Here is a 15,260-nt window from a genome sequence, read left to right as displayed (position 1 = left end):
TGAATGGCACATGAGTGATTTTCAACAATAAATGTGTACTGTAGTCTTCTTCATGGAAAAATAAGACATCCCCCTGAAAATAAGACCTAGGGCATATTTTGGCATTTCAAAAAATATAAGACAGTGCCTTATTATAGGGGAAACGGTAGTAAAAATCACAAATTCAGCACCCCAGCTTTTAAAAATTTCAAGATATGAGAATCAGAATTGTAAACATACAACACTGGGGTTCCTGTTGCAAAAGCAAGTGTGACTGGAAGTCCTTGATTGAAAATGCAAATTGGGACCCCTGGGGCCACTTACATAGAAAGAAGCATTGGTATGGGGACCCCAAATTATTACCTGTCACAAATCTATAACTGTCATACTATGTTATCCTGTCTGCTTCTCTTCTTTAAATCCCATCTTCCCAAGAATGGTGTGGTGTACAAAACTGAAAATGTAGGTGCAGTGGGGGGATACCTTTGGTTACCCCCCCCCCAACTAAAGTTGAAATACTACGACAAACGCACTGCCAAAAAAACAAAAAACAAAATTGGGGTTCAGGTGCTGGAAGTCATGTGTAACAGGATGGTGCGCCTTGATGGACACAGTTTTTTTGTTGTTGTAATGATGCCATAGTGATGAAAGTTTGGGGGGGTGATAGCAGATGATGGGCTGCACTAATTTTCGATTTTGGGCTTGTAGGTGCTTTTTCTTTTGAAACAGCAACCCAAATGTTCAATTTCCACAAGTTTTTAAACTCATGATCCCCATATTTTGAAATTCAAAAAATAAATTTTGGTTATTAGAAACACACACTGCTGCGTTTACCCCTCATTTTCCTCTCGCAAGGAACCACTTCTGCTTGAAAAGCTGCTAGGCATGAAATAGCCCAGCACTTACCACTTGTTACCAATCCTAGGTGCCTAGCAGTTGCCATGTAGTTTTTTTTACTGCTAATGTGAACTAAGCCTAACTTGTTACACCACATTGTTGACAATAATACACTACTAAAGGGATTCCACAATTAATAAATGGAACACCAGGCAGTTGGTTTAAATACACAGCACTGGACTGTTGGGGCATAATATAAAAAAATGGAAAAATTGTACATTCCAACAAGCCAGGCTTTATAAAATTGGAACAAAGTATAGGGGGGTTTGTAGAACACTGACACAATATTAGAGGTTACTGGATACTTATAGCATAAATAACTGGGAGCACTAAATTTGCAGTGTCTTGCCCTGCCCACTTTTTTACCACCCGGCTGAAAACAATTTCTGGGGAGAACACTGCAGTTCACCCCATCACCTATATCACACCCTCCTGCACCTGCGTATCACCTCACGACAATAGAAGTGCACCCCATCACATGTCTCACCCTCTCCTGTACCCCCAAATCACCTCACAACAATAGGAGAGCACCCATCACATCTCATACCCTCCTGTACCCCATATCACCTTACAACAATAGGAGTGCACTCCATCACCTATCTCTCCTTTGCTGAACCCCATATTGACCTGCAATAACACCAGTATACAAAACTCCAGTCTTTATTTTTCTTCCTCCTTCCATATCCCCTCTAATAATACCAGTTCACCCCATTACCTGTTTGACACTTCCTTCACCCTCATTTCATCCTCCAATATTAGCAGTGCACCACATCAATGATCTCACACTTTTTGAACCCATAATACCCTGCAATAATACCAGGGCACCCCATCACTTGTCTCACACTGGTATTTCTGAACATGGGTATGGGGTTAGGCAAGGAAGAGACAGGTGATGGGGTGCACTGGTAATATTGCAGGGGGATATGGGGTTCAGCAAGAGTGATACAATCTGAACTGGTATTATTGCAATGGAAATGGAAGGATGGGGAAAAGTAAAGGCAAGTGTTTTGTATACTAGTGTTACTGCAGGGTTATATGGGGTTCAGCAAGGATATATTGAAGATCACACTTCTGAACCCCATTCCACCCTGCAATAATACAAGTGTACCCCATGACCTATCTCACCCTTGCTGAACCCTTTACCACCTTGCAATAATACCAGTGCACTCCATCAACTGCCTCACCTTTGCCGAGCCCCATACCCCCTGCAGTAATACCAGTGCACCCCATAACTCGTCTCACACTCCCCAAACCCAATGCCACCCTGAAATTATACAGGTGCACCCCAACAACTGTCCCACCTTTGCTGAACTCTGTAGCACCCTGCAATAATACCAGTGCACTCCCATCACCTGACTCACCCTTGCTGAACCACATACCACCCTGCAAAAATACCAGTGCACGCCATCACTCGTCTGAACTTTGCTGAACCCTATGCCACCCTGCAATAATACCAGTTCACCCCATCACTCGTCTCACACTGCTATCACTGCAGGTGGGTATGGGGTTAGGCAACGGTGATACAGATGATGGGGTGCACTGGTATTATTGCAGGGGATATGGAAGGACGGGGAGAGGTGAAGACCGTTCACTTGTGTCATTGTAGGGTGGTACAGGGTTCTACAAGGCTGAGACAAATGATGAGGTGCACTGGTATTACAGGGTGGTAAGGGGTTTGGCAATGGTGAGACAGCTGATTAGGTGCACTGGTACTATTTCAGGATGGCATGTGGTTCAGTAAGGTTAAGTTACCTCACAACAATAGGAGTGCAGCCCATCATCTGTCTCTCCCCTCCTGTTTCCCCAGATCACATCACAACAATAGGAGGGCATCCCATCACCATTCTCCCCCTTGCTGAACCCCATATTACCCTGAAATGACACCAGTATAAAAAAAAACACCTGTCATCACTTTACCCCATCCTTCCATATCCCTTTCAAAAATACCAGTTGACCCCATTATCTGTCTTACTCTTGGCTGAACCCCATGCCATCCTGCAATATTACCCGTGCACCCCATAACCTGTCTTACCTTTGCAGAACCCCATAACCCCCTGCAGTAATATCAGTACACCCCATCACTCGTCTCACACTTCCTGAACCCCATGTCACCTCTCAATAATACCAGTGCACCCCAACAACTGTCTCACCCTTGATAAACCCTTTACCACCTTGCAATAATACCAGTGCACCCCATCACCTGACTCACGCTTGCTGAACCAAATACCACCCTGCAATAATATCAGTGCACCCAATCTTCTGACTCACCCTTGCTGAACCTCTATCTGCTGAACCTTGCTGTACACTCTATCACCTATCTCTCCCTCCTGTACCCCCATATCACCTCACATTACTAGGAGTGCACCCCATCACCTATCGCTCCCCCTCCTGCACCCCCATATCACCTCACATTAATGGGAGTGCACCCCATCACCTGTCTCTCCCTTGGTGAACCCCCATATTTCCCTGCAATAACACCGGTATACAAAACACCTGTCTCCACTTTTCCCCATCCTTCCATATCCCCTTCAATAATACCGGTGTACCCTATTACCTGTCTGACACTTCCTTCACCCTCATTTCCTGCAATAATAGTAATGCATTCTATCACCTAACATTCCCTTCCTGAACCTCCATCATCACTATGCAATGTCAGTGCCCCCATCACCTGTCTCCCCCACATTTACCTACATAACTACCGGTGAACCCTACAATAAGGGTATGACACCCCATAAATAACCCTGACAGCGTATATTAAATAAATCACACACAAACATACCTTCTGTGCTGTGTCAAGGGACTAATCATCTATTTTCACTGCCTCTCAGCCGTGCTTTTCCCAGGCTTGAAGCGTGATCATTGAAGCCCTGCCCATTTCCCGTTCTCTGGTCACCGTCACTTCCAGGTCCTTCTACTGGATTGGATCGATCCGCTACCGATTTAAATATGGCGGTTTCAGGTTCCATGCGTCTGTTGTGGTGAGACATTGATAGGCTAACTCTTAACATTGCCTTTCTGTACAATGCCAGGTCCCGGCTTCCTGTCCTTGTCATGGAGGGAAAGCCCTGGACTGTCAGTGCTATTCATAAATAAGTTCAGGCTGGGTTGGTACCAGTGGATCCTGTTCATTCACCAGGACAGGATCTGGTGAAAGGTCAGATAAATCTCTCCGGCTTAATTTATTTAAGTGTTATGACCTCTTCAGGAACTGCGACATCTATCTCTCGTCCAAGTTGTTCAACCAATATGGCAACCTGCCGCATACCATTAATGTTCTCCTCACTATATACTCGTATAATCATCATGGAATTTGTGTCCGCAGCTTAGTGCACAGCCATTTTCATCCCCTTCAAACTTGCAATAGCAGATGCTGCAGCTTGGCTGCTCCTCACTCTGCTGGTCACTGGCTGATGGTGTCTGGTTGTTCTCTGGTTCTAGGTGGTTTTCAGGAACAACCCTGCGTTCAACTGGAGAACGGCTTCTCTCCCTCTGTGATGAATCAGTATTCTGATGTCTTTGTCTTGTGGATCTTCATCTTGTTCCATTTTGAAGTGCAGCTCTGGATCTGGTCCTATGAGCCACTAGAGAATACTGGTCATCCTCCTTATGTCATGACATGTCACGAATGGTGAGCCATGAGGATGTTCACTCCTCTGACATTCCTTCTTGGCATCCTGATGGTAAAAGCTGCTCTTTTTGGTGATTCAAGTAAAGATGTGATGGTGGATCGGGTATATGAGATTGAGGTTTAGGGGTATGTGATTGAGGTGCTAGTACATGTGTTTGACGTGTATGTGATTGAGATGTAGGTTTATGTGATTGAGGTGTAGACGTAAATCAGCAAAAAATCAAATAGAGAACTGCAAACCGCACAAGGCCTCAGTTAAATTGCTTTGGAGATGCTCCCAGAGTGGCGGCTCCTTAGCAACTGCCAAAAAGCAACAGCTTCAGTGTGTTTCCATCTACTGTACTGGCATACTGTATGACATCACTCCTGGCTGACCAATGGCATCATCCAACCGAATCACATGGCAAGACATTTTCAAGAAATGACAGCTGCTTGGTATGTCCATAGAGGTCAGCGTGTCTGCACAAGGCCTTAGGTAACGCCTTGTTTGATATGTGAAATATGATATTTATATTATGTACTGTGACATGTTTTTTTACCTATTAATATGCCTGGTTACTTGTCATGAGGATGTGACCGTTTAAGAGGGGGGTGAGTGTAGTGCACTGCTAATGTCAAGGAACTTTTTGGGCTGAGCAGTGCTCGGTATAGACTGGGGAGGGATTTAAGGGTAGACAGGAAGGGAAAAGAAGATTACCATGTGGCTTCTGAGGAGTGAACTACCTGCTGATGGAGGACTTTGATCTCCAGTCTTGTAAGTGACTGTTCCCTTGCCTGATGGTACCCAGGAAGTGAGTGTTCCTGCACCCAGGCATCTTTACCCTCAGTGTCAGAGGTGAGAAAGTGCTGCTGTCAGACAGACAGAATGTTCATGATCGCTTATAATACTTACCCTGCCCTGGATCCCTAGAACCTCAACCTGAGGGGCAAGACTTTGGTATAACCAGCTGGCGCTAATATTTTCAGAGCTACAGGACTAATATTTTATTTGTTCTCCCCCTTCATTGCTGACTGCTACTCTTTCAGCTGCTGGAGAAGCAACTACAGTTTGCTTCTGAGTTGTGTGACACTTATATGGACAGGGGAGCCACTGTTTTGCTGGAAGTACCGCAGCACTTAGTCTGTGTCTCCCTGTGTCACCCCAGGACTGCTATACATAGACACATGGTCTTTATTTATGTGATTGTCTGTAAAGATTTCATCTGCAAGGGGATTCCAACGTCAGCCTTCGGTAAAGGGAACCTGTTGTTGCTTCGGAAAGTTAAGGACATCCATTGAAAGTGATTGGACAGTCATTCCAGCAGAACTCGGGAGTCTTTTAATTATCCTCACAATTCGGGGCCCCCCCCCCCGTCAGTTAGAGTATCAGTGGTTAGTTCATTAGTCAACATTAGACATACATAGATTCATATCATCACAAATGCACATCACAGGTCTTTTCCTTGACTTTTTTTTTTTGTAAAACATTCGTTCTTCTTTGAACTATATGTAACAATAACCGATAACAAAAGGGAAATAAAAATGTTCCCCTAAGGAATAACATTATGTCATCTGCAAACATTGCCAACCTCACTTGTTTGCCCTGAATGTTATCCCCTGTGGGCCATGAAAGGATCTTGCTAACGGCTCTGTAGCCAGATTGAATAAAAGTGGTGACAGTGGGCACCCCTGACGCGTTCCTCTTCCCAGATAAAAAGAGTGCAACAAGATTCCCGCTACCTGTATTTGGGATTTTGGACTGCAATACATATCTCTTAAAAATTGTGCAAATAGACCGTTAAAACTAAATTTGTGAATCCAGAAAGGATTGTCCTTGTGAAAGAACTCCTCCTTGTGAAGTGTATAAGGAGTCATATTAGGTAGAAAAAGTAGATGCTATCCTTCGAGGCAGTTGCTGTACGGAATTACGAGCGTCTCTGATGGCTGTGATCCGAGGGGGTACCCGGAATCCTTTGGCTAAGTTCGCCAGCAGTCGTCCTGATTTGTTGCCATATCAAAATAACTTTTTAATAATGCATTAACATAAAACTTTAATTACCAGCCTTTGGAAATAGAAGAAATGATTTGCACTACAGTGAGTCGTGTCATTTCTCTAAATACTAGTCGTTGTACCGTACTAGAGAAGGCAAAAAAATAGTTTCAAACTCTGGCAAGCTCCATTTTATATATATATATATATATATATATATATATATATATATATATATATATATGTAGCATCTCATGCATTGGGCATGATTTATTAAAGTTCTCCAAGGCTGGGGAGAATACACTTTCAAATTTCATTTTCTTCAACTTTTTTTTGTTGAGACTGTCACAGAAATCTCTTTTTCTCCTTACAGATACTGCTGCTGTGAATGAGACTAAAACATACAATTTAGCAGACAGCAGCTTTCCCTGTGATCATAGTGATCACTGTCTTTGCAAGTACAAAATAAAGGGGTCCTAATTCTTTTTGAAGGCCTCTCATTTATACCTAATGTTGCTTGCAATTTTCTCATGGATCAGAATCTTTAATGTTTCACTTTTTTCATGCTTAGGGCTTTTTATTTATTATTATAATTTTCATGATTTCCAGCCTGCAGCATCCAATTATTCTCTGTTCAATCATTTAGTGGTGTGATCTAGGAAGCCTGGTCTTTATTGGGATATGTTTACAGATGTTTCACAATGTGAGGGAATGTGAAAAGCTGGGCATATATTAGCTGATCTCTGTTTTAAAATGATTAACATTAATTAAGGAAACTTAATGAATGAAATATTTAAGTTGAAAATATATTTTAATATACTTTAATATGCATTGTGCAATTCATTGAGAGCAAAATAACATTAAAATGGTTAGTAGAAACCAAAATTAAAACACAGGGCTGGATTCCAAATCACATTCAAAGTAAACCACTGAAATCACAGAATGGTGGAACTAGATTTGCTCACAACAACTCATTATCCGGTTCTGTGGTGTGTATGACCCTCACATGCCTTTATGCACCCTTGACAACATGCTTCCAATAGGGTGGTGGATAGTGCCCTGGGGATCTCCTCCTAGACCTGGATTAGGGCATCAGTAAGCTACTGGGCAGTCCGTGGCACTGTTTGGCAGAGTTGGATACACCAATTGATAATGTGCCAGAGTGTGCCTATTGGATTCACGTCTGGGAAATGTGGAGGCCAGTCAATGGTATCAATGCGTTTGTAATCCACTAATAGCCTACATACTTTGTCCTTGTGCGGTCTGGCATTGACCATAACGGAACCACTGCCAAATTGGTCGTTCTGGGTGATGTTGCAGACAGAATAACATGTACCATGGCATTTACAGACTTTTTCACCTCTGTCACATACCCATGTCACTGAACCTTCTCTGATCTCAAAAAAAAAAAAGAAGAAGATGCCAATGGCAAACCTTTCAATTCTGATGTTCTCTCATAAATTCTAATTGAGCTGCATGGTGCCAAGCTGTGAGCACAGGCCCCACTACAAGACATCAAACTCACCACCACCCTCATGAAGTCTGCTCCTGACAGTTTTATTAGAAATATGCACACAAATAGTCTGCTGGGGGTCATCTTGTATAGATCTGGCAGTTTTCCTCCTGTTATTCCTCATACAAGGATGCAAATACTGTTTCTAGATTGTTACCCTTCTGTGGCCCTGCCCAGCTCTGCCACAATTCCTGGTATCTCCTCCACTGTCTTAGGAATGTGCTAGAATATACAGCAAACATCCTGCATTGTTATGTATGGAACTGGCATCCTGGAGGTTGGACTGGAATACCTGTGTAACCTGAGAGGGTTGCAAGTACCACTTTATGTTACTCTAGAGTGCCAACTGTAACAACACACTAGCAAAACACTTTTAAAGTGTCTGTTATTCCAAAATGTAGAACTAGGTTCCTTTTCTTTTTACTAAACTGCAAGATACATGATTACCAAGTCTGCACTCCTGAAATCCACCAGTTTTCAGCATGAATGGTCTTCACTGGTACCCCTTATTGTCTATTTCAACTTGAATAGGAATCAGTCTGTGAACGTGGAACAAACAAGAAGACACTTACATTTTCAGAACACCGAAAATAAGTTTTATAACCTAAATTGTAACCATTCACAAACCATGCAGCATTTCCACTAAATTCTAGTAGATATGTTCCATTAATGATGCATATTATTTTTATTATTAAGTACATTATGTATGCAGGGCGGTAAAATGTTTTTCTTACTACAGGTTAACATCTCTTTTATTTGTTACGCCTGCCCCCCATCCCCATCACAAGGAAAGATAATCAGTGGTGCCATCTTATGTTGGTGGGTTATTTAAAGCTTTATTCTATCCCCAGCTTTTGTTGTGTACATCAGAGTGCCACTTATTATCCATATGGTAAGAACTGTCGACAGCTCCACCAAACACTACACACATTTTTCGAATTGCTAAAGGTTAGGGGTGTTTAGTCTGTTTTAGGATTCCAATCCATATTCCTTTTTAAACTGCCAGGAAAAAAAAAATTTTGGATTATTTGGGGAATTTGATATCATCCCTCACGTTAAAGTTTGAAGCCCTCATGTTTCGAATATTATGTTTTAGAATCTATTTACTTTATGTTTCAGGTGATTTCTCCAGCTACAGTTTGTGGAATTACCAATGAATCTGATACTGTGAAAAGAGTTCGGCTATCTGTGGAAAATAATGAATTTACTTTCAAAGCAGGACAATGGTAAGATTTTTTTTATTGATAGAAGTTAGAAGGATAAATCACCCACATTCGTATCTCTCAGATAGTTCAACTGTGATATTTCTGTACCACACAGTCCACACACAGTGCTATGTACCCGCACCCACTTTTCCTGATTTGTATTTTATTTCACCATTCCAACTTTTACATTTTCACTAAAGGCCTGTTTATCTAGTAATAACTTTGTCCTCTCCTGAAATAACAAAATAATACATACATTTTGGTATACACTATGCTTTCTTTTGACAATAATATTTGGTAAAAAAAACAATTCTAGACAAACTGTAGACTTAGCATAAAAAATATAATGATTACTTTTCTTTTCAATAGATTCTAACAAATATATATAAGGGGCAGGACAGTAACAGATAACAAAATGAGGAAAGAAAAACAAAGTAAGGGAGGGAAGGTTTTTTTTGAAAAAGTGTTATTAAATTGCAAACGAAGTTAAGCCTTTACTCTTATAAGATTATACATGTACGCATTGCATAAGACAGGGCACAAGGTGCAATGCAACTGTATCTTGAGCTATTAGCGTATCAGTGGCTGGTGTGTGAACCTCCCCAACCAGCTATAACAGAAAAAGGGAAGACCAAGTTTTATAGAGAGGCACAGACAAGAAAGCTCAGGTGTAGGCTGAGAAGAGGGGCGTATGGTCCAGGGGATCGTATAGAAGGAGGGACTGGGGACAGTCGAGTAACGCAATCATGATTATTTTTGTTCCTTTTGGACAGAAAAAATGAATTTCTGTTATATATGTTTCTGGACTATCTTGGTAATTTTTGATGCAGTGCCCCCAACCCTGTATTTAGGAGATTGACCAACTGCCATAGGTCAGGTGTCTTTCAGAATCTCTGGGAATGTTGAGACCTTTCCAGTGTTCCCTCTGTTGGTTACCATTCTTTATATCAAATGGAAAGAGGCTTGTCTTTACTATCACTAAATGTTTTCTTTCTAAGGAAAGGGTTTTCTAAAATGTGGTAAAGTCTGATAGATAATGCTGTAGTTTAGGTAACGTGGAGTTTCATGTTTTTCAAAAATAAATGCTGAGCTGAGGATGCAGCCAAAGTGCTTGTGGTGATTTTCCAACCACTATGGTACACTATTGCTGATTCTCACATCTTCATAAGTTCTTAACCAAGCATGTAATGCTTTATGTGCCAGGTGGTGTGATCACTAACAACAGCAGGCAGGAAGTCTTCCTTCCAAATGATTCTCATGTGTAAATGAATGGCCTTAGGTGATGTAGTACAAAGTGTGGAATAGAGATGACTGAAATGTGAAGCCCTGATAGCACTGCCTTTTTTACAACTGATTAAATGACTACAAACCTGGACCTATTGTGATGTTATAAAGCACAAAATGCAATACAGTACTTACGTAGGCACACAATACAGGAAAAATAATTCTGTTTTTTTTTTAGTTAAGAATTAGTTTGGACTTTCTAGTTCCTGTTTTAGGTTTTTCAAAAAAAAAAAAAAATCACACACACGAGCCTGATTTATCAAAGCTTTCCAAAAATGGAATAACCTGGAAAGGATCTGGTCTAGGATTGAAAAGATAGCAAATTACTTTCATTCCAGGTTTGTCAGATCACCCAGGTTCAATGATGGAAGTGTATTTTCTCAAGCCTTAGAGAGCTTTATTAAATCAGGTCCCTTGCCTTTGGTCTAAATTTCTGCCATAGCTGTGGTGTCCTTTCGGTTTATGGATTGTTCAATATATCTATAGATCCTGGTTGTTTGTACCTTCTTTGTTTATCAAAATATTATGTTTCATATGGAATTAACCTCCTTGCAGTTAAGCCCGACCTTCGCTCGGGCAAAAAAAAACTGCAAGGATGGTTAAGCCCGAGATTTTGTACATCCTTACTTACCTGGTCCCCCTGTGCTCATCCAGCGTCGTCCTCCATCGATCATCGTCCGCCGATCTCTCCAGCGTCGGGTGCCTTCGTCGGGTGACAGCAGGACCGGTAAGAAGCCAGCCAGCATCTTGTGTTCCGCCGGCCGGCATCTTGTGTTCCGCCCGCCGGCATCCTGTGATCCGCCGGGCCAGCGGATCACAAGATGCCGGCTGGTGGAACACAAGATGCCGGCCGGCGGAACACAAGATGCCGGCCGGCATCTTACCTGGACCCGCTGATCGTCCCACGTCCTCCTCGTTCCAGCGCCGGATGATCTCTGCAGGGAGAAGCCGTCCGGCGGAGAAAAAAAAAACGGACGGCTCCTCCCTGCGTGCGTGATGACGTCGGCGCGTGTGCGGGAAATTCAAACTGAAACTCATTCATTCATTTTGTATTGGATTCAATACAAACTCCTGTATTGAATCCAATACAAAATGATTCAAATAAATACAAAGTATATAATTGGTAAATTCAAACTGTCATTTTGTATTGGATTGGATACAAACTTGCGTATCCAATCCAATACAAAAAATAAAAGTAAATAACTTGGAAATTCAAATTTATATTTTGTATTTGATTGGATACAAACTTGCGTATCCAATCCAATACAAAATAATTCAAATAATTACAAAGTATATACCTGGTAAATTCAAACTGTCATTTTGTATTGGATTGGATACAAACTCCAGCATCCAATCCAATACAAGAAAATAAAAAAAATATAAAATAAAAGTAAATAACTTGGAAATTCAAATTCTTATTTTGTATTGGATTGGATACAAACTCCCGTATCCAATCAAATACAAAATAATTCAAAACAAACTCCAATAAATACAGAATCAAAGTTTTAAAAATTGCCACACTAGGGAGGTGTTTTAGAATAATATAGTACTTTACAATATACAGAGTTACTGCTTTTTCAGTATTTATGATTTGTTTTCATTGCTGATTTTTGTGTTTTTCCTTTAATTTTATTAAAAGTATTTTTTTTTTTTTTACATGATTGTGTGTTTCAAACATTTTTTATATTCATATTATCTACTAGAACCCCTGTTCGGACATATTTCTGTAAGTTACAGGTCTACAATTTAAAAAAAAATTTCATGAAAAACAGTGGATCACTTTTGGTACAGAAATCTAGACCTCAGTGTAACGCTTAGGTGGTTAACATAATGCTGTGATTAGGGTTGGACTTTTACTTGTGGTTTTCTTAAAATTGGAATTTTCTTAGCATCCAGCCAAATTGGGTAATTGTATATGTAAGTAATGAGAAATGTTGGCTTGACTTAGTAGTGAGGTGGTTATACAGTCATTTCAGCATGTTGCCTTTACTCTGAATACAATAATGTGTGTGTATTTAGAAATGCACTTTTTTTCTCGCATGTTCTGCTTAGCAAATGCTAATAGAGGAAGTGTTTCTACGTGCATTGTTTTACAGCTGTTCTGCAAAAAAAAAAAAAAAAACTCCTTGTGTAAGCTTTGTCTGTATGCTGCTCTCTAAATATGTATTACTCACCCAATAAAGTATATTTTACACTAGGTTTTTAGCACAAAAGCCTCACTATGTGACTTGTTTGAGCTTGATAAAGTGTTATACGTGCAAGAGGGCAAATTCTATCTATCTATCTATCTATCTATCTATCTATCTATCTATCTATCTATCTATCTATCTAATCTATCTATCTTGTTTACCAAATGTATAACATAAGTGTGTGACCCATGGGAGGCTAATCTCCTAATTCCTGATATGACTGGATGTCATTACCAGCCTCTCTATGTAAATGAATAATGTGCATGGCTCTTGATAGAAATTTATGGTGATGGTATTGCAGCTAACCTTTTGATATCATTACACAACTCACAACTACATGTCCTCATAAAGGTAACGGAGTCTCTTGGAGAAAAGATATTTTTTTCGGATAAAAGCCCATTAGTTTCAGAAATGTTATATATTGTTTCTCAGTTAAATGGCTGTTCATGAGAGAACCTATCATCATCTCCCAGAAGCATATTCAAACCAACATTGAGCTAGTGGGAATATTTATAAAGCATCCAACAATCAATCTCCGTAGGTGAATCATGGAGGTGAATGTGTCTTAAATGACAGCAACTGAATCACCACAGCGGACATCTGCTGTTATATATATATATATATATATATATATATTTATTCAACTTACACTTATAAGCGTATATTATTTTTATTAAATATATGCATAGTTCTCCCCAGAGGGTTTTAGCCGGTTGCCCCGCCCGGCTGCTGTGACTACCCCGCCCACTTCTCCTCGGCAGCTCTCATCCTCTGCACGGATCTCAGTGAGGCTGCTCTGTGCCATCTGTGCTCTGTATCATCTGTTCAGAGGATTGCTGCTGCAATGAGAGGTGAGCACAGAGTTCAGCCTTCATGCGAAGGAGAAACAGACAGCCCCGCCCCCATCTCATAGCACGAGCTGGGATTTCTATTTAAAAAAAAAAAGCTGACGGTGAAATGTATGCACTGCTAGAAAATTGAACTTTGTGGTTGCTGTTTCAGAGGAAAGTGCAACTAGGAGTCCTAAATTGAAAATGCAAATTTGGGACCCCGGAGCCACTAACATAGCAAGGAGCATTGGGGTGGGGCCCCTAAATATATACCTACCTGTCACAAATCTATACCTATGAAACTACTGTCTGCTTCACTTCTTTGTACAGCAATTTCTCTGAGGTGGGGGGTACAAAACTGAAAACATAGGTGCAAGTGTCGGGCACATTCTCCCCTTACAATCTCATTACTACAGCATCATTAGAACATAAAACACTTTGCCCATCAAAATGGGATCCTCTGCCCTGTTACACATTCCTGTCTACTTATCTAACGTTCATTCAGTTGGGGCATGGGGAGGTGTGAGATACAAAAATATAGGTACAAGTGGGGAACACCTGTGACTAACATCCCCTAAAACTTCATCACTATGGTATCATTAGAAAATGAACTCTGCCCACTAAATGTTATTGAGGTTGAGGTACAGGAAGGTTATGTGTCACAAGGAAGTGCATTTTGATGGACAGTTTTTTTTAAATTTTGTAATGATGCCATGGTGATGAAAGGTGATCGCCACACGTGTCTCCCACTTCCGCCTATATTTTTGTTTCCCTGCACCTCTTAATTCTGGAGAAATTCGGGCATTGAGGTAAGATGCAGACAGATTGGTGTAACAGAGCAGGCAGCAAACTTTGCTAGGTAGAGATTTATGTTCTCATAATGCCATACTAATTACATTTTAAAAAGGTTTAACCACAAGTGTCCCCCACTTGCACCTACAGTTTCAGTTTCCTATGCCTCCACCTGTACCTTAAAAATTTCAAGTCATTACAACCAACGGTTTAGGAGATCTGAAGGTTTGAACACAGCGAGTTGTTAGGCTGCAGAATATGACAAGCAGCTTTTACACTCACATAGCGATCACACTGCGCTGCCGATGACATTACACACTGCGGATAAACGTCACAGACAGTGTTTTTCAATACAATATGGACGGTGATGACAGGGGGTCACTGGCTGTCTTCTCCCCCATCTGATATCACATGCATGATACTATTAAAGCATCTCCACATTTTTAACATTATATTAAAGAGTGACTTACTTTGTTATGTAATGGAAAAATGTGCGTTTTTTGGTTTTACAATTTTGTGGAGAGGACCTCTCCCCTTCAGTCTTTACTTCCATTTCAGGAAAGACCGAAGGGGAAATCCGCAGCCTCCTGGGATATTTGTGTTACATATCCCAAAAGGCTTTGCACTGTGTGCATGCACCTACAGAGGCTTTCTTATAATGTATTAAAAAAAAGTGTTCAATCTCATGCATGCGCAGTGCAAGGCAGCATTGGTCGTACAAGTGAGCATCAGAGAAAAGGTGGAAGCTGGGCCAGCATGGGCCTGCTGGGCTAATTTTGTAAAAAAAAATCAAGTGAAAAAAAAAATGTTTTCATAAAAGTTCACTTTACCTAAATATAGACACAGGAGAACATCTGAAGTTAGGCTGAATTCACACCGGCAGTAAGGTTACATTTGTCCATTCCTCATGCCAGGAACCACTGCTGCTTAAAAAACTTCTAGCTCTGAAAAAGCCCAGCACTTACCGCCTGTTA

General features: G+C 40.9%; 1 protein-coding gene across 2 annotated transcripts in view; it reads left to right on the top strand.

Annotated features, from left to right (window-relative positions):
- The window catches only part of OXNAD1 (oxidoreductase NAD binding domain containing 1), a 58,185-nt gene that overhangs the window by 17,117 nt on the left and 25,808 nt on the right, over positions 1-15,260 (top strand). For both annotated transcript variants that reach the window (XM_072412449.1, XM_072412451.1), the window contains one exon: positions 9,106-9,212. In XM_072412449.1, the coding sequence (XP_072268550.1) occupies positions 9,106-9,212 (107 nt within the window). The remainder of the gene's footprint in view (positions 1-9,105; positions 9,213-15,260) is intronic.

Source organism: Pyxicephalus adspersus, chromosome 5, assembly GCF_032062135.1.
Source record: "Pyxicephalus adspersus chromosome 5, UCB_Pads_2.0, whole genome shotgun sequence".
NCBI classification, from domain to species: Eukaryota; Metazoa; Chordata; class Amphibia; order Anura; family Pyxicephalidae; genus Pyxicephalus; species Pyxicephalus adspersus.
This window is presented reverse-complemented; position numbering and strand designations above follow the sequence as displayed.